A 20,664-nucleotide genomic window follows, 5' to 3' on the forward strand; every position below is an offset into this window, starting at 1 on the left:
GAAGGGGCCCAAAAAACATGTGCATCTGATATGTATCAATAAAAATAACTTTTTGACTTGAATGAGAATTTCACAAAAGAACCAAGGTGGCCAATAAACATATGAAAATATATGCCATATTCCACACTTAAGAAATTGGCAAAAATTTAGTTTGATCATTACCAAATTCCAGCAAGAATGTGGAGAAATGGGAGTTCTAATTTACTGCTGGCAATTATGTAAATTGATAAAATAATTTTAGAAAATATTTGACAATCCCCAAAACCACCTTCCACTCTAGATATATTTGTCCTAAAGAAATGTTTACACTATATGCTAGGGGGCTGCGCTAGGTTGAATAGCGCCCCCAGCAAAAGTCACATCTGTCCTAAATTACAGAAGGTGACCTTATTTGCAAGTAGGATCTTTGCAAATGTAATTGGTTAAAACAAGATCATACTGGATTAGGATAGGCCCTCCATCTGATGACTTATATGAAGGCCATGCAGAGACAGGCAGATGTTGGAGTGAAGCAGCTACATGCTAAGGAACACCAAGGATTGCCAGGAGCCACCAGAGCTGGGAAGAGGCAAAGAAGGATTCTTCCTGAGAGCCTTCAGAGAGAGCATGGTCCTGCTGACATCTTGATTTCAAACTCTGGCCTCCAGAACTGTAAAAGAATACATTTCTGTTGGTTGTTGTTGTTGTTTTTGTTTTGTTTTTTTTCAGACAGAGTCTTGCTCTGTTGCCCAGGCTGGAGTGCAATGGTGTGATCTTGGCTTATTGCAACCTCCGCCTTCCCGATTCAAGCGATTCCCTGCCTCATCCTTCTGAGTAGCTGGGATTACAGGCACGTACCACCATACCCAAGCTAATTTTTGTATTTTTAGTAGAGATGAGGTTTCACCATGTTGGTCAGGCTGGTCTCATACTCCTGACCTCATGATCCGCCAGCCTCAGCCTCCCAAACTGCTGGGATTACAGGCATGAGCCACCGTGCCCGGCCCACATTTCTGTTATTTTAAGCCACCTAGTTTGTGGTAATTTGTTACAGTATCAGTATTTGAAATGGCAAAAAAACAAGAAGAAGAACAAATAATGTGGCATATTAGTTTCCCAATGCTAGTGTAACAAATTACCACCAAGCTAATGGCTTAAAGCAACACAGATTTATCATCTTAGGGTCCTTAAGGTCAGTCTAAAATGGGTCCAAAGGGCTGTAATCTTTCTGGGGCCTTTGCCAGCTTCTAGAGGCCACCTATAGTCCTTAGCTTGTAGCCCCTTCCTTCATCATCAAAGCCAGTGCATGGCATCTTCTCTCCTCTCTGCCCTCCGCTGCTGTCCTTAAATTTCTTCTCTGACTCTGACAGTGGTGTAAGGACCCACCTGGACAGTGCAGGATAATCTTCTTTTCTCAAGATCCTTAACTTAATCACATCTATAGTTTCTTTTGCCATGTAAGCTAACAGTTACAGGTTCCTTTCTGAAATTAGGGCATGGGTATCTTTGGAAAAGCTGTCACTCAGCCTACCACACCTGGGAACAAACAAAACTTAATTACCAGCAAAATAAGTAAATGTTGATATATTCATTCTAGAATACTATGCTGCAGTACATTGAATAAACTACAGCCATATGTAGTAACACGAATGAATTTTAAAATAGTAGATGAAAAAGTCATAGAACATTATATTTAATATCATTTGATAAATACGAAGGTTAAAACCAGGTACTACCAAGTCAATATATTATTTAGAGATACATTTATCTCTCTGTGTGTGTGATAAAGGTATAATATAAATAAAAGCAAAACACCATTCAGACAAGGGGTTATATCTTGGGGAGAAAAAAAGGATACAATTAGGAAAGGGCACAAAAAGGGCCTACGTGGTAAATAAAAAAAAATTATTTTTATTCCTGGAGTAATGTTTTTTTTTTTTTTTTTTATCTGGTGATAGGATCTTGCTGTCACCCAGGCTGGAGTGCAATGGTCCAGTCTTGGCTGCAACCTCCACCTCCAAGGGCAGATGAACCTCCTGCCACAGCCTCTTGCATAGTTGCAATTACAGGCATGCACCAACACACCTGGCTAATTTTTGTATTTTTAGTAGAGACAAGGTTTTGCCATGCTGGTCAGGGTGGTCTCAAACTCCTGACCTCAAGTGATCTGCTCATCTCAGCCTCACAAAGTTCTGGGATTACAGGAGTGAGCCACCACTCCCGGCCCTTTTTATTCTTAATTTAAAAATGTTATCCTCTTGTTTGTAAATTTTACAATTAAACATTTTAAAAGAAATTAATATTTTTACATTAACAATTGTTAATTGTCTTTACTAGAAACATCTTGAGGAGCAGATTGCTAAAGTTGATAGAGAATATAAAGAATGCATGTCAGAAGATCTCTTGGAAAATATTAAAGAGATTAGAGATAAGTATAAGAAGAAAGCGGCTCTAATTAAGGCTTCTGAAGAATGAAGATTAAAGGTTGATTATGTATATATATCCATAGTTAATAAAATTGTCTTAATAAAGTTGTTTTTCTCTCTCATTTCTTCAGACGGTAAGAAGACAAGGTAGCATAATTTAAACCAGGAGTTGACAAAATACAGGTTGAGGATCCCTTACCCAAAATGCTTGGGACCAGAAGTGTTTCGGAATCAGGTTTTTTGGGGTTTGGGTATTATTTTTAGATTTTGGGATTTTTGTGATATCTTGAATACAGGACTCCTGTCTAAACATGAGATTTATTTATACACCTTATACACATAGGCTGAAGGTTATTTTATACAATTTTTTTTTCTTTCGAGACAATGTCTTGCTCTGTCACCCAGGCTGGAGTGCAGTGGCGCAATCTCGGCTCACTGCAACCTATGCCTCCTGGGTTCAAGCAATTCTCCTGCCTCAGCCTCCCAAATAACTAGGATCACAGGCACCAACCACCACACCCAGCTAATTTTTGTATTTTTACTAGAGACAGGGTTTCACATGTTGGCCAGGCAGTTAACGAAATCCTGACCTCATGATTCAACCACCTCAGCCTCCCAAAGTGCTGGAATTACAGGCGTGAGCCACTGTGCCCCGCCTGTTTTATACAATATTTTTAGTAATTTTGAGCATGAAGCAGTTTTTACTGCAATCCTTCATGAGGTCAAGTGTGGCATTTTCCACTTGCATTATGCCAGTGCCCAAAAAGTCAGATTTTAGGCTGTTTGTGGTGGCTCATGCCTGTAATCCAAGCACTTCGGGAGGCCAAGATGTAAGACTTTACAAAAGTTTAAAAATAAACCAGGCATTGTGGCACATACCTGCAGTCCAAGCTACTCAGGAGACTGAGGCAGGAGTATACCTTGAGCCCAGGAATCTGGGACTGCCATGAGTTGTGTTCATGCCACTGCATACCAGCCTTAGTGGCAGAGCAAGACCCTGTCTCAAAAAAGAAAGTTTCAGATTTTGAAGCATTTTGGATTAGAGATGTTCTCAACCTACATCATGAGGGCCAGATCCAGTTACAACCATGTATTTACATATTGTCTGTGACTAGTTTTGTACTACAATGGCAGAGTTGAGTGTATTCCAAAGAGACCATGTGGCCTGCAAAGCCAGAAATGTTTATTGTCTGGCCCTTTACAGAAAGTTTGCTGATCCCTTGTACAAATTATGCAAAGGTTGGTACTAACTAAACATTTTAATGACACGAGGCGTATAGTACAACCCACTCCTTATCCAGAGCCCTGTGGTTTTCCAAGAAGATGATGTTCTTTCTGGCCCCATGCCATCTTTACTCTGAAACAGAAAAATATAGAATGTGAGAAACAGAAGAAATAATAAAAGTTCAACCCCCTCATTTTAGAGATGAGAGTTTATTCTGGAGCTCTGATTTCCCTCAGATTACACCTCTTAGAAGTGCTAGAAATCACAATGGAACTTACTTGAGCTGGTGCACAATCCTGGGTACAGCCACAGGAGCCATGAAAAATGAATATTCAGGATGTCAGAATGTGAGGTTTAAATTTCTATTCTTTCAAATGTGAGTCAGAATGAAGAACATAAAAAGAAATACACAATAAAAACTTGGAATAGAATTACAGCAAGGCTTTAGGAAGGGAGGTGCATTTAGTCAGAATGGAATGAAAAAAAGGTTATAGTTTAGGGATAACTAATGACAAGATTAGTAGTTACCAGTGTATTGAAAAATCTTGACTTCTGACCCCATCTAATAGAACTTTCTTCAATAGAAATGTTCTATCTGCACTATCCAGTGTGGTATCAGCAATGTGTAGTTACCATGCACTCAAGTGACCCATGAAGAAAGAGTCTCAAAGATCTGAGTAGACATTTCTCAAGAGATACAAATGGCCAATGAGTATGTGAAAAAATGCTTAACATCACTATTCAGATAAATGCAAATCAAAACCACCATGACATACCTCATGCCAGTTAAAATGGCTTTCATCAAAAAGGAAAACAGGGATCCTGGCGAGGATGTGGACAAAGGAGAACTCACATCCACTGTTGGTGGGAATGTAAATTAGTACAGCCACCATGGAAAACTGTGGAAGTTCCTCAAAAAATTAAAAATAAATCTACCATATGATCCAGCAATCCCACTGCTGGGCGTATATCCAAAAGAAACCAATATATTGAAGAGAGATCTGCACTCCCTTGTTTATTGCAGCACTGCTCACAATAGCCAAAATACGGAATCAACCCAAGTGCCCATCAATGGATGAATGGATAAAGAAAATGTGATACATATACACAATGGAATACTATTCCACCATTAAAAAAATGAAATCCTATCATTCATTTGCAGCAACATGGATGGAACTGAAGGTAATTGTTAAGTGAAGCCAAGCACAGAAACACAGATATCATATGTTCTCATTCATATGTAGGAGCTAGGAATGTGGATCTCATAAAGATTGGTGGTTACCAGAGGAAGGGATGGGTACAGGGAGGGAGGGATGAAGAGAGGTTGATAAATGGGTACAAAAAATATGGGTAGATAGAAAAAATAGATCTAGTGTTCAATAAATCAGTAGCGTGACTATAATCAACAAACATCTATTGTGTATTTCAAAATAGTAGAGAATAATGAAAATGTTTCCAGCATAAAAGATAAATGTTTAAGGTGATGGATGTTCCATTTACTCTGATTTGGTTATTATACATTATATGAATTTATTAATATCAAAATATCACATGTACCCCAGGAATATGCACATCTATTATATATTAATAAAAAATACAATTGCCACAGTCATGAAAAATGAAATCACATTCTTCGCAACAATATGGATGGAACTGGAGGCCATTATCCTAAGTAAACTGACTTAGAAATAGGAAACCACATACCATATTTTCTCATTTGTAATTGGGAGTTAAACATGTACACATGGACATAAAGATAGAAATAATAGACACTGGGGATTCCAAAAGCAGGGGAAGGTGGAAAGGAGCCTAGGGTTGAAAAATTACCTATTTTACCTAGAAGCCCCAGCAATATGCAATGTACCCATGTACATACAAGTAACCCCTGACTCTAAAATAAAAATTGTTTAAAAAAAAAAGACTCAAGATCTTTGCCACTCAAAACCTGGTATGGAAACAGCAGCATCACCATCACCTGTGAGCTTGTTAGAAATGCAGACTCTGCTTTAAGAGACAGAGTCTCGCTCTGTCACCCTGTCTGGAGTTCAGTGGTGTGATCATAGCTCATCACAGTTTCAAACTCCTGGCCTCAAGCAATTCCACCACCTCAGCCTCCCAAGTAGCTAGGAGATGCAAATTTTTTTTAAGACAGAGTCTCTGTCACCCAGGTTAGGGTGCAGTGGCACCATGTTGGCTCACTGCAACGTCTGCCTCCCAGGTTCAAGCAATTATTGTGCCTCAGCCTCCCTATTAGCTGGGATTACAGGCATGTGCCACCACACCCAGCTAATCTTTTCTGTATTTTTAGTAGCGATGGGGTTTCGCCATGTTGGCCAGGCTGGTCTCGAACTCCTGGCCTCAAGTGATCTGCCCTCCTCAGCCTCCCAAAGTGCAGGGATTACAGGCATGAGCCACCACACCTGGCCTAATTTTTTTTTTTTTTTTTTAGAGACAGGGCCTTACTCTGTTTTCCAGACCTATCACAAACTCCTGGAGTCAAGCAGTCCTCCCAACTTGGCCTCCCGATGCTCTAGGATTGCAGGCGTGAGCCACTGTGCCTGGTCCAGAAATGCATATTCTTTGATCCCACCCCAAACCTTCTGAATCAAAATCTGTACTTTTTATAGCGTATTAACATAAAATAAACTACATGTTTAAAGTTTTCATAAGTATTGGCATCTATATCTATAAAACCGTTATCAACACAATCAAGCTAATAAATATATCCATCACCATCAAGAGTTTCCTTATAGCCCTTTGCCATCCATTCTCTCACCCCTGACCCCACACCAATCTCCAGGCAAGAACTAATCAATCACCTTTCTGTTACTATAGACTAATTAGTAAATTGGTAACAGAAACATTAAATTGGTAACAAAGAAATTTACAATATTCTAGAATTTTACATAAATATATAATGAAGTATGTATACTTTTGCATGGCTTCTTTCACTCAGGATAATTCTTTTGAGACTCATACATGTTCTGTGTATCAATAGTTTCTTCCTTTTTATTGTCAACTAATATTCCATTATATGAACATACTGAGTTTGTTCATCCATTCACCTGTCGATGGCCATTGGGTTGTTTGTAGTTTTTGACTATTACAAATAAAGCCATTATGAATATTCATATATAAATATTCATATGAACATATGCTTTCATTACTCTTAGTTAAAAACCTTGGAATGGAATAGTTAGTTCATATAGCATAGATGCAAATTTAACTTTTAAGAACCTCACTGGTGGCGGAGTACAGTGGCTCATGCCTATAATCCCAGCACTTTGGGAGGTCGAGGCAGGCAGATCATTTGAGGTCAGGAGTTCAAGACCGGCCTGGCCAGCATGGTGAAATCCTGTCTCTACAAAAATACAAAAATTAGCCAGGCATAATGGCAGGTGCCTGCAATCCCAGCTACTTGGGAGGCTGAGGCAGGAGAATCGCTTGAACCCAGGAGGCAGAGTTTGCAGTGAGCCAAGATCACACCATTGCACTCCAGCCTCAGTGACAAAGAGAGACTCCATCTCAAAAAAAAAAAAAAAAGAAAAAAGAAAAAAAAAGACATGAAAAGAAAAAGAAAAAAATCTCAATTGTTTGTTCATAGTCAGTTATAGATCAAATTCCTTGTTCAACTCTTTCCCCCTTCTCACTACTGTACTTGACTAGTCTTTAAAAGAAAAAAGAAGAAAGGAAAAGGAGAAGAAAACACACAAACTGTTTTCTGAATGGTTGTACTATTATATTTCTACCTGCAGTGAGAGTTCCGGTTGCTCCAAATACATACCAACACTTGGTATGATAGGACTTCTTCTAAATTGCTCATTACTTCAAAACATTTGATGTTTGAGCATGCTGCTTGTCAGAAAGTTCTGTCTTCTATTGGACCAAAATTTGTCTCTTTTTAACTTCCTCTAGTTCCATGTTTTATCACTGCGTAGTTGGGTTATCACAGTTTCTAATTCCATTGAGGAACATCAATTATCTTTATTTTTTATTATCTATCTTATGTTTGAGTCTATATTTGATTAAATCAGTTTTTCCCAATTGTTTTAATCTCTTTGTTATTCTTCCTCATTTTTGGTGTTGTTATTTAAGTCTTTCTTCTATGGAAGTGTTTTTTTAATTTTATTTAATTTTAAATTTTGGAAGAATTTGACTTTTTAAAATGTTGCAGGAGTAATTCAAATACTCCCCCTCACACAAATTCCCTAGCTAATATTTCACTACAAACATTTATTTATCATTCTCTGCTCCTTTCCTTTCTATTTATTTATTAATATCTATTTTAGAGATAGGGTCTTACTCATTGCCCTGGCTGGAATGCAATGGTGTGATCGTGGCTCACTGTAGCCTCAAACTCCAGGGCTCATGTATCCTCCCACCTCAGCCTCCTGGGTAGCTGGAACTACAGACGTGCACCACGACATACAGCTATTTTTTTAATTATTTTTGCAGAGACAGAGTCTAGCTATGTTGCCTGAGCTGGTCTCAAACTCCTTGACTCAAGTGATCCTTCCGTCTCGACCTCTGAAAGAGATAGGATCACTGTGCGTAGCCTTTTTTCTTATCTTGACTCACCTGTAAGTTGCAGACATGAGAACTTTTTAACTCTAAACAATTCAGTGTATATTTCCTTAAAACAATGTCAGTCTTATATGATCATAATACAATTATCAAAATCAAGAAATTAATATTGGCAAATTAGTACCTAATCTACGGAAAGTACTCAAATGTTGCCAGTTGAGTTGACCCCAAAATGTTCTTTATTAGGATTTTTTTCCCTGGTGCAGGATCCAACCCAATATACACATTGCATCATTTCATTTAGTTGTCAAATCTTTTCGGCTCACTGCAACCTCCACCTCCTGGGTTCAAGCGATTCTCCTGCCTCAGCTTCTCAAGTGGCTGGGATTACAGACACATGCCACGATGCCTGACTGATTTTTGTATTTTTAGTAGAGACGGGGCTTCACCATGTTGGCCAGAATGGTCTCGAACTCCTGGCCTCAAGTGATCCACCCACCTAGGCCTCCCAAAGTGCTGGAATTACAGTCATGAGACACCGCACCTGGCCCAAATCTATTTAATCTCCTTTACACTGAATGAGTTCCTCATTCTGACTTTGACTTTTATGACCTTGGTATTTTTGAAGAGTAATCTTTGGACTGTTTCTCAATTTTTGCCTAACGGATCTCATGATTAGATAGGATATCCACAGAATTGATGTTACATTCTTTTCAGTGCATCCTAGCAGAAGGTACATGGTGTTGTTAATTTTAATCAGCTGATTGTGGTGGTGTCTGCAAAGTTAATATCTTCACCTTTGTAATTAATAAGTATCTCACAGGGAGGATACTTTGAAACCACATAAATATATTTCTCATCAAGCTTTTACTTAACATCGTGTCTCTTGAATGAATTATTACTGTGTTGGTTGCCAAAAAATGATTTTTAAATTTCTATATTCTTTCTATAGTTCCTTCTTATTAGTTGGCATTCTAAAGGAAGAACTTTCCCTTCTCCACCATTTGTTCATTTATATCAGTATGGACCCGTGGATTCTTATTTCAATCGATGGGTTGTAATCCTGTAACTATCACTATTTATTTTTATGTTTAAATCGTCCCAGATTTGGCCAGTGGGAGCTTGTCAGGCTGGCTCCTGTGTCCTTTTTTTGACATTTCTCAATCATTCTTTGAGCATTTCCTTACTTTCTGACACACTACGATGTTCCAGTCCCATCCTATACTGTCCCATACCCCGCCCCTGCAATCAGCCAATTCTCCAACAATCCCTGGTTCCTTTTAATGAACAATGATGTTTAGAAACCAAAATCTGGCTTAAGCAGAGTGGCTCATGCCTGTAATCCCGGCATTTTGGAAGGCCAAGGATTGCCTGAGCCCAGGAAGTCAAGACCAGCCTGAGCAACACAGAGACCTCATCTGTACTTTAAAAAAGAAAAAAATGGCCAGGCGGTGGCTCACGCCTGTAATCCCAGCACTTTGGGAGGCCGAGGCAGGCGGATCACTTGAGGTGGAGAGTTTGAGACCAACCTGACCAACATGGAGAAACCCGATCTCTACTAAAAATACAAAAATTAGCCGGGCATGGTGGCATCTGGCTGTAATCCCAGCTACTCGGGAGGCTGAAGCAGGAGAATTGCTTGAACCCAGGAGGCGGAGGTTGCGATAAGCCGAGATCGCACCACTGCACTCCAGCTGGGCAACAAGAGTTAGACTCCATCTCAAAAAAATTTTTAAAAATCTGGTCATATATGTGCTCATTGTTCCTAAGGTGTCACTGCTTTCAGGCCCTCTCCAAGGACAGAGCTAGAAAACAGAAGTATGTAGGCCGGGCATGGTGGCTCACGCCTGTAATTCCAGCACTCTGAGAGGCCAAAGCAGGCAAATCACCTGAGGTCAGGAGTTTGAGATCAGCCTGGCCAACATAGTGAAACCCCATCTCTACTAAAAATACAAAAATTAGCCAAATGTGGTGGCACTCGCCTGTAATCCCAGCTACTCGGAAAGCTGAGGCAGGGGAATCGCTTGAACCCAGGAGGCAGAGGTTGCAGTGAGCCAAGACCGTGCCACTGCACTCCAGCCTGGGCGACAGAGCAAGACTCTGTCTGAAAAGAAACAAGAAAAGAAAATAGAAGTATGCAGGTACATACACACATCTATATTTATGTCTCTATCTATATCAATATATTAAAAACCAGGAGTTCATATGAATATTTCCAGCTTTAATCCAACACGATATATGAGTGCTTCATCATGAGGACCAGAGCATAAGTCTCGATAAGCAAGAATTCACTGGCTTGAGGGCACTTTTTTAGAACACAGGATTTAACACCATGGCAAGGACCCCAGGGGATGGGGGCAAACTCACTACTGAGGTGGTGACTCGTAAGAGCACATGTAAAACGATGGCCCTCAGTGATGTGGAAATGGCTGAGTTGCCCTGGCAGAGAGGAGAGGAAGCAATGGAAAGGCTGAGGGAAGTGGGCATGCTGGAATGCATCTAACATGTAAAGCCAGAAGACCTCCAGAGGACCATGTTCCAAAGGAGGGCCTCGAGGCCATCCCATCCATTAAGGCCATCAGGCCTGGTGAGGGAGTCTCCAGCATCACCAGGAAGATCAGTGGTGCCTCCTCTGCAGGCTGTGGGATTTGGGAGAGGCAGGTGCCGAGTGCAGCTCATTAACATCCATGTGTATGATGGAGCTCCAAAGTAGCAAAGGCCAGGAGGCTGCCACAATGATGGACAAGGCCAGGCAAGCTCTCGAGGGAGGCTTGACCCGAAGGAAATTGTGCAGGTAGTTATTAGGGATACTGCCCATAGGGGCAAAATATGAGGGCCAGAACTATGTTAACTCTTCTGCCCTCTGTCACAATTTAGTCCAAAGAGACCTAGACTGCCTGGACATCACACTGATCCCACAAGGGCAGAGTGTTTTTTAAATCTTTTTAAAAATTAATAGACTATTTTTAGAGCAGTTTTAGGATTACAGAAAAATTGAACAAAGGTGTTTTTTGGAGTGGTGGGAAAAAAGCAAAAATGGTAGAACAGAGTCCTAAGCGCAGTCACTCCTACAAAAAAATCACAATCTCTCTCTCAGTCCCCAGATCTGAGCCATTTTCAGATCTGAAACTCATTGACTGAAGAGGTAGCTGGCTTTCTAGAAAAAAGAACCATATACTGTGGCAATTCCCCCAGTTCTTTTGCAATGAGACATGCAACTATTTAAAGTCATGCACTGCATAAGGACATATATACAACGCACCATATATACAACTTGCACCATATATATGACAGTGATCCTATAAGATTATAATGTAGCTGACAAATTCCTATAGCCTAGTGACATTGTAGCCATTAAATCATTGTAGAACAATGCAGAGAACATCATGATCACATATTTATAGTCATGCTGGTATAAAAATCTGCTACGTTGCCAGCCATATAAAAGCATAGTGCATATAGGCCAGGCATGGTGGCTCACGCCTGTAATCCCAGCACTTTGGGAGGCCGAGGTGGGTGGATCACCTGAGTTGAGGAGTTCGAGACCAGCTTGGCCAACATGGTGAAACTTCGTCTCTACTAAAGATACAAAATTAGCTGGGTGTGGTGGCACATGCCTATAGTCCCAGCTACTCAGGAGGGTAAGACAGGAGAATTGAACCCAGGAGGCCGAGGCTGTAGTGAACTGAGATTGTGCCACTGCACTCCAGCCTGGGCAAAACAGAGAGAGACTCCATCTCAAAAAACAAACAAACAAACAAAAAACCTAAAAGTGTAGCACATATAATTAAATATAATACATAATACTTCATAATAATAATAAATGACTGTTACTTGTTTATGTATTTACTATACTATACTTTTTATCATTGTTTTAGATTGCACCTCTCAACTAATCAATGAGCGGATCATGAGATCAAGAGATGGAGACCATCCTGGCCAACATGGTGAAACCCCGTCTCTATTAAAAATACAAAAAAAAAAAATTAGCTGGACGTGGTGGCACGTGCCTGTGGCCCCAGCTACTTAGGAGGCTGAAGCGGAAGAATCGCTTGAACCCAGGAGGCGGAGGTTGCAGTGAGCCAAGATTGCGCCACTGCACTACAGCCTGGTGACAGAGGAAGACTCTGTCTCAAAAAAATCAAAAAACAAAAAAACTGGGCAAAGGGCATGAACAGACGCTTCTCAAAATAAGACATACTAGTGGTTAATAAGCATATGAACAAATACTCAGCATCACTAATCAACAGAGAAAGCCAAATCAGAACCACAATGAGATACGATCTCATACCAGTCAGGATGGCCATTATCAAAAAATCAAAAAAAAAACAATACATGCTGGCAAGGCTGAAGAGAAAAGGTCATACTTACATACTGTTGGTAGGAATGCAAATTAGTCCAGCCACTGTGGAAAGCAGTCTGGAGATTTCTCAAAGAACATAAAACAGAGCTACCATTTAACCCAACAATTCCATTACTGGGTTACACCCAAAGAAAAATACGTCATTCTACCAAAAGGTACATGTACTTCTATGTTAATCACTGCACTATTAATAATAGCAAAGACTTGGAATCAACCCAGGTGCCCATCAGCAGTAGACTGGATAAAGAAAATATAGTACAGCCTGGGCACAGTGGCTCATACCTGTAATCCCAGCACTTTGGGAGGCCTAGGCAGGTAGATCACGAGGTCAGGAGTTCGAGACCAGCCTGGCCAGCATGGTGAAACCCATCTCTACTAAAAATACAACAAACCAGCCGGGCATGGTGGCGTGTGCCTGTAGTCCCAGCTACTTGGGAGGCTGAGGCAGGAGAATTGCTTGAACCAAGCAGGCAGACGTGGCAGTGAGCTGAGATTGTACCACTGCACTCCAGTCTGGGTGACAGAGCAAAATTCTGTCTCAAAAAAATATATATATATGGTACATATACACCATGGTATACTATGCAGTCATAAAAAAGAAAGAAATCATGTTCTTTGCAGCAACATGGACGCAGTTAGAGGTCGTAATCCTAGGTGAATGAAGGCAGGAACAGAAAACCAAATACCTCACATTCTCACTTATAAGGGGAGCTAAACATTAAGTACACATAGACATAAACGTGGAAACAACAGACACTGTGGACTACAAAGAGGGGAGGCAGGGAGCAGGGCATGAGTTGAACAAATACCTATCAGGCACTATGCTCATTACCTGGGTGATGGGTGATAAGCTCCGTCCCCCAAACATCAGCATCACACAATATTCCCATGTAACAAACCTGCACATGTACCCTCTGTATCCAAAATAAAGGTTGAAATTTTAAAAAGAAGAGAAAAAGGAAAACAGCCTTAGCAGTTCCTTTGGGAGGTATCCAGAAGAAGGCATTGTTATCCTAGGCGATGACAGCTCCATGCATGTTATTGCCCCGGAAGACCTTCCAGTGAGACAAGATATGGAGGTGGAAGACAGTGATATTGACGACTAGCCTAAGCTAATGTGCGTGTTTGTGTCTTAGTTTTTAACAAAAAGCTTAAAATTTTTTAAATAAAATATATAAAAGCTTAGAGAATAAGGATATAAAGAAAGAAAATACTTTTGTACAGCTCTACAATGCTTGTATTTTAAGCTGTTATTACAAGATCCAAAAAGCTTTTTTAAGTTTATAAAGCAATAATGTTACAGCAAGCTAAGGTTATTTACTATCAAAGAAAATTATTATTATTATTATTATTATTTTGAGACACAGTCTAGCTCTGTTGCACAGGCTGGAGTGCAGTGGCGCAATCTCGGCTCACTGCAACCTCCACCTCCCAGGTTTAAACAATTTTCCTGCCTCACCCTCCCAAGTAGCTGGGATTACAGGCACCCGTCGCCATGCCCAGCTAAATTTTTCTGTATTTTTAGTGGAGATGGAGTTTCACCATGTTAGCCAGGATGGTCTCAATCTCCTGACCTCGTGATCTACCCACCTTGGCCTCCCAAAGTGCTGGGATTACAGGCATGAGCCACTGCACCCAGCCAAAAGAACATTATTTTTAATAAATCAAGTGTAGCCTAAGTATACAGTGTTCATAAAGACTACAGTAGTGTGCAGTAGTGCCCTGGGTCTTCCCACTCTCCACAGAGCAACTTCCAGTCCTGCAAGCTCCATTCATGGTAAGTGCCCTATACAGGTGCACCATTTTTTAAATCTTTTATGCCATATTTTTACTGTACCTTTACTATGTTTAGACAGATTTAGCTACACAGATACTTATCATTGTGTTACAACTGCCTACAGATTTCAGTACAGTCATGAGCTGTACAGGTTTGTTGCCCAGGATCCACAGGCTGTACCATATAGCCTAGGTGTATAGTAGGTGACACTACCTAGGTTTGTGTAAGTGCATTCTATGACATTCACACTATGATGAAATCACCTAATGACACATTTCTCAGAACAGATCCCTGTCATTAAGTGACTCATGGCTGTACTTGGGTGGTTGTACACTGCAGAGGGTATTAACAGGCAGTTTTAGGATGACTTGACACAGGATCAGAGTTATCATTGACCAAGAGTACCATCCACAACCCCTCTATTGGAGTAGGGTTTGTGAGGACTAAGTAGTTCAGGGAGTCCTGGCTAAGAGGCCTGGCTCATAGTATACCCACTGGGTGTGCAGACCCACCCAAAGGCCAGTTTCTTGACCCGAACTGCAAAATTGAAAATCGGTACTTGGGATTTGAAGTACACCCACACTGGGTCATTAGTCTGTAGACTAAGAGCTATTGTAATGAGCAATGTCTTATGGAAACTGCTGAAGCTGCCTGCTAGGCCAAGATAGTAAATTAAAGTAACATCAAAATAACATCAGATACCAGGAAGGCAGAGATCAGCGCCATCATTAAAGACTTAAAGGATTCAGGGGTGATGAGCCCTATCATATCTCCATCTGAGTCACCAATCTGGCTTTTTCTGAAAGTGGATGGGCCCTGGAGAATGGAGACTACCCCAGGCTAACCCAGTAGTAGCCTCATCCCAGCTGCTATACTAGATGTGCTATCAGTGGTAGAGCACCTTTTTATTTTCTCCAAACATGGTGTCACAAAAAAAATTTTTTTTTGAGACAGGGTCTCAATCTGTCACCCAGGTTGGAGTACAGTGATGTGATCAAGGCTTACTGCAGCCTCAACCTCCTCAAGTTCAGGTGATCCTCTCACCTCAGCCTCTCAAATAGCTGGGACTACAGGCATGCATCACAACACCCATCTAATTTTCTGTATTTTTTTTGTAGAGATGGGGCTTTACCATGTTGCTCAGGCTGGTCTCAAACTCCTGGGCTCAAGTGATCTTCCTGCTTTGGCCTCCCAGACTGCTAGGATTACAAGCATGAGCCATCATGCCCAGCCTACCAGAGTATATTAATAAGGCTTCAGCACGTGGTATACAACCATTGATTTGGTGAACATATTACTTACCATGCTGACTGATTTTAAAAGATAGAACAGTCTGCATTATTGTGAGACAGATAATGATATTCATTAAGTTATTCACAGTGTTCATCTCAGGCTATGTTAACTCTTCTGCCTTCTGCCATAATACATCAAGATATCTAGATATCAAATATATCTAGATCACCTGGACAATATACCAATCCATTATGTCGATGGCATTATGCAGATTGACAGAACAACCAAGAGCTAGGTAGTCATATACATATGCTCCAAAGGGTTGGAGATAAACCCTATGGAAGATTTAGGACCTATTGTTTCATTGTTTTTAGGGGTTCAGTGGTTAGGGACATACCAGGGCATCACTCCAAAGTAAAAGACAAATTGCTCTTTTGCATTCCCTACCATAAAAAGAAAATACAGTGCCTGGTAGGCCTCTTTGATTTCTGAAGAAACATATTCTATGCCCAGGAGTATATATTGGCCCATATACTGTATTGCCCAATAATCCAAGGCTGTTTACCTTGAGTAGACCCAGGAACAGGAAAAAGGCCTGAAGCAAGTCTAAGCCATAGTGCAAATAGCTCTGCTTCCTGTTTTATAAAATACCAGAGACTTTAGTGTGTTGGCAGTGTCTATGGTAGGCAAAGATATACTATGGGATTCCAGGGATGGCTCTCTAGGGTTCTAGGGTAAAATTATGCCATCCAAACAGAGATGTAAACACGCTTTGAAAACCAGCTTTTGCCATGTTCCAGAGCCTTGGTAGAAACAGAACACTTGACCATGGGACAATAAGTGACTGTCCACGCTTCCCATGGTGACCCTCTGAGTTATAAAGTAGGACAGGCCCAAGAGCAGTCAGTTTGTCACAAGATGAAAATGGTACACCCAGGATCAATCTTAGCAGGACCAGACGGCACAAATAAGCCACCCAGCAGGCAGTTTAGGTCCTCATGTCACCCGCCACGTTGCACTGGTTCTGCTTCCCCAGTTTTTATCTGTGGACACAGAGGTTCTCATACAATCAGCTGAAAAAGAAGGATGAGTTGGTTTATGGATGAGTTGGCTAGTATGCAGGGCCCAAGGGGAAAACATTCAGCAGCTGCATTGCAGAAGGAGGGTAAAAGCGATACCATCATGGTAGAGACAAATGACCCTGCTCGGCAAGGTCATGTTGAAGGGTGCCCTGGAAGCTTGTACCACCTACCAAGCAAGAACTGTGAGCAGAGCACACAGTGACCATCGACTTTAAGTAGAAGGAGAAGCAGCCTGAGACAAGAAGACATAGATTTCTGAGCAGCTGCCATGACTTGGCCATCAGGCTAGGACCTAGAAGGCAAAGGACTAACTGAAAGATAGGAGATGAAATTATCTGGGGTAAGGTCAGGTGTGGTGGTTCACACCTGTAATCTCAGCATTTTGGGAGACCAAGGCAGGCAGATCACCTGAGGTCAGGAGTTCGAGACCAGCCTGACCAACATGGTAAAACTCTGTCTCTACCAAAAACACAAAATTAGCCGGGCATGGTGGTGCATGCCTGTAATCCCAGCTACTCAGGAGGCCGAGATAGGAGAATCACTTGAACCCAGGAGGCAGAGGTTGCAGTGAGCCGAAATTGCACCACTGCACTCCATTCTGGGCAACAAGAGCAAAACTCCTTCTCAAAAAAAAAAGAAAAATAAATTATCTGGGGTAGAAACATGTGAATGAACACATGGGAGTGGGCACAAAGTGTGAAGTATTTTTTGTCATACGTTAATACCCACCACAAAACATCTACAATGGAAGAGGCACTGACAAAAGCACTCAGCAGTTGACATGGATCGAACTGGTGTGACAGGCACCTGGGTGGAATGGCCATGCCGTCAGAGATGGAAGCCATGTGTGGCCCCATAGCAAGGACTTCCACTCACCAAACCTGATCTAATTACTGCAACTTGTAAATGCCCATATTCCTCAGCAGTAGGGACCAACCTGAGCTCCGGATTCAGCACTGTCCTTTGAAGAAACCAACTGGCTACTTGGTGGCAAGTTGATTCATGAGGCCCCTTCCACTCTTGAAAGACCAGCACTTCATCCACACAAGGAGAGATTCTACTCTGAGTAAGGGTTTGCCTTTTCTGCCTGTAGAGACCCAACTCTCACCATTACATGGGGTTCATGGAATGCCTGGTCCACAAACATGGAATTCCATACACTTAGCATCTGCTCAGTGAAGGAAAGACAGGAGTGAATCTATGACCATGAGATCCACTGGCCAAATCACAGCCTTCTAGAATGTTGGAACAAACATCGCAAGTGCAACTGAAATGCCAGCTTCCAGGAAACTCTCTGAAGGAATCATTCCATAGGCTGCGACACATTTATTAAATCAGAGACTCTCTATGGAGCTGTGTCCCCAGTGGGAGGGACATGTGGGAATGGGAACTGAGGAGTAGAACCAAAGTGGCTCCATTAGCATCACTCTCAATGACCCCCTGGGGATTCTCTGCTTTCCATCCCCAAACATTGCCTTTTTTTTGGCAGGGCATGGTGGCTCACACCTGTAATCCCAGCACTTTGGGAGATCAAGGTGGGAGGATCATTTGAGCCCAGGAGTTCAAGACCAACCTGAGCAACATAGTGAGATCATGTTTGTACAAAAAATAAAAAAATAAAAATTTTGGTGGCATGGTGGTACATGCCTGCAGTCTCGGCTACTTCAGAGGCTGAGGTGGGAGGATCGTTTGAGCCCAGGAGATTGAGGCTTTGAGGCTGCAGTGAGCCATGACCACACCACGGCGCTCCAGCCTGTGTGACAGCAAGACCCGGTCTCAAAAAAAAAATTGATTTAACTTAACACTTCTGTCTTTTTGTTCCCTAACTTACTAAACATTTGCTTTTTTCTTTACTAACCTACTCCTGCTTTGCTTCTATTATTTTGTTTTCCCCCTAAATCTTTATTAGATGCTTAATTAAAAAAAAAAATAAGTATCTAAAGCTATACATTTTCCTCTGGTTTCTACCTTAGTAGTATATCACATTTTTTATGTGTTGTGTATTCATTTTCTACAGTTTCAGTTAGTGGTTTCTCTTTGCTATAAGAACTGTTTAAAATAGTTTTGAATTTTCACGTAGAAGGAATTCCCATCCCTCCAACCCCCAAACTTTATGAATTCCTAGTTTTATTGCATTGTAATCACAGAATGCTGTCTTCACTGTTTCCTTCATTTGGACCTTGTTGAGGTTTTTCCTTATGGCCTGATAGTTTCAGTGAGTGTTCATGGGCAATTGAAAGGAAAGCATATTCAGTTTTAAGGATGTATACACTGACTGGCATATTATCAACCAGCTCTATCTTATCAATTACTAAGGTCTTCTGTGATTTATTTGCTTTTTATCTACTTGATCACTGATAGTCTGAGAAACAGAAAGGTTAAATACATCTACTCAGTTCTCGTAGCAAATGGAAAACTTCTCTACTAAACGGCAAAATCCAAATTCAGGCAACCTGACTTTAGTTCTTAACTACTGTACCATGCTGGCTTTCATGGATATTCGTTAGATTTTTCTTTATATGGTGTCACTTGGGGTGAAACCTTTCAGGAGGAGAAAGAGAGATTTCCCAGGGAAATAACTGGAAATCAATGAAAAGAATTGTGAGGACATAGGAGTTAGCAAGATATCCAAGAAGTCAATGATATGGTTTGGCTCTGTCCCCACCCAAATCTCAGCTTGAATTGTATCTCCCTGAAATCCCGTGTGTTGTGGGAGGGACCCAGGGGGAGGTAATTGAATCATAGGGATGGGTCTTTCCCATGCTATTCTGATAATAAGTCTCAAGAGATCTGATGGGTTTATTAGGGGCCTCTGCTTTTGCTTCTTCCTCATTTTCTTTTGCCACTGCCATGTAAGAAGTGCCTTTCACCTCCTGCCATGATTCTGAGGCCTCCCCAGCCATATGGAACTATAAGTCCAATTAATCCTCTTTTTCTTCCCAGTCTCAGGTATGTGTTTATCAGCAGCATGAAAATGTACTAATGCAGTCAAGCAATTCTCTGAGAAGCTGAGGAATGGTACCAAATGGTAACGTGACTAGAGCAAAAGAAACTGCAAACTACACGGAATTTTAGTCAGTGAAGTTGCCAAGGGTTGGTATAGTAAGCAAGGGTGCGGTGTGGTGGAAGCAGGGGATGTTGGATAAAGGTGGGATGGTAAAATGCCTCGTATCAAGCAACTGAGTGAGCGGGGGACCAGTCCCATCAACATTCTGTTAGAGGGTTGTGATAGTGGAATCATTTCTCCTCTGTAGACCTTGCAAAATCTGACTTGGGAGAAATGTATCATCTGTTCTAAAGCAGGAGACTCCACCCACCAGAAACTCGCAGGTTTAAGAAACAAATGGGGATGGCCCTGAGTTGTTTGCCTATTAAGAGGAGGGGATAGCTTCTTGTGGATGAGGGCAGAGTAATGAGTAGTCTTCCATCAACAGCTCTTTCCACTCCTGAGAAAAGGAGAAAACGTCAGTGCTGAAGAAGCCAGTCTAGAAGTTTGCTAGAAGTTTGCTTCCAGCCAGTTTGCTAGAAGACACGGGTCCACCCTAGGGAACTTGAAAAGAGGATACAAACTAGACCAGTGTCCTGGTAGAGGGATGGAATGGTGGGGAAAATTACTCCCTTCTTATCTTTCAGCCTTAGAAGTAGAAAGAGAATCTATTCTCTTCAAATTAGAGACTAATTTAGTTGCCCAGGCTCTTAAGGGAAGTATCTTGTTTGCAAAGATAAAGAATGCAAAATTCTACCAACATACTGGGAGAGAAACGGAATGGTTGTAAATGGATTCCCTAGGTATCTGACAGCTTTGGAGTAGGGAAGATGAGAGTAGGTCTCTTGGAGAGAGTTGGTTTTCTAGGCACCAGGAGGGTCAAGGTCCAAGTTATTTGGATCCCTGAACAGGAATTTTAGATCTGCTCTCACGCCCACATCTTCATGCCTCACATCCTGGAAGAGGGATATGGAGAAGTGAAACAGTTGGTTACTTGAAATTGTCCATTTAAAGCAGAGGGAGGAAAGATGTGGAATTGAGTCAGGCTAGAAACAAAACTAGCTGTGGA

At 41.4% G+C, this 20,664-nt stretch overlaps 1 protein-coding gene and 1 long non-coding RNA gene across 2 annotated transcripts in view; one reads left to right on the forward strand and one right to left on the reverse strand.

The window, feature by feature from the left end:
* Window positions 1-2,527, forward strand: part of NDC80 (NDC80 kinetochore complex component) — a 48,360-nt gene extending 45,833 nt beyond the window's left edge. The window contains exon 17 of the mRNA XM_032293265.1: window positions 2,317-2,527. Within this exon, the coding sequence (XP_032149156.1) occupies window positions 2,317-2,454 (138 nt within the window). The 3' untranslated portion in view covers window positions 2,455-2,527. The remainder of the gene's footprint in view (window positions 1-2,316) is intronic.
* Window positions 93-20,664, reverse strand: part of LOC116561491 — a 22,713-nt gene continuing 2,141 nt past the window's right edge. Inside the window, exons 2-3 of the long non-coding RNA XR_004273453.1 lie at window positions 1,366-1,515; window positions 93-649 (exon numbers count right to left, since the gene is read on the reverse strand). This is a non-coding gene — a long non-coding RNA (uncharacterized LOC116561491). The remainder of the gene's footprint in view (window positions 650-1,365; window positions 1,516-20,664) is intronic.

Source organism: Sapajus apella, unplaced genomic scaffold (assembly GCF_009761245.1).
Source record: "Sapajus apella isolate SASKATOON/1434 unplaced genomic scaffold, GSC_monkey_1.0 scaffold29, whole genome shotgun sequence".
NCBI classification, from domain to species: Eukaryota; Metazoa; Chordata; class Mammalia; order Primates; family Cebidae; genus Sapajus; species Sapajus apella.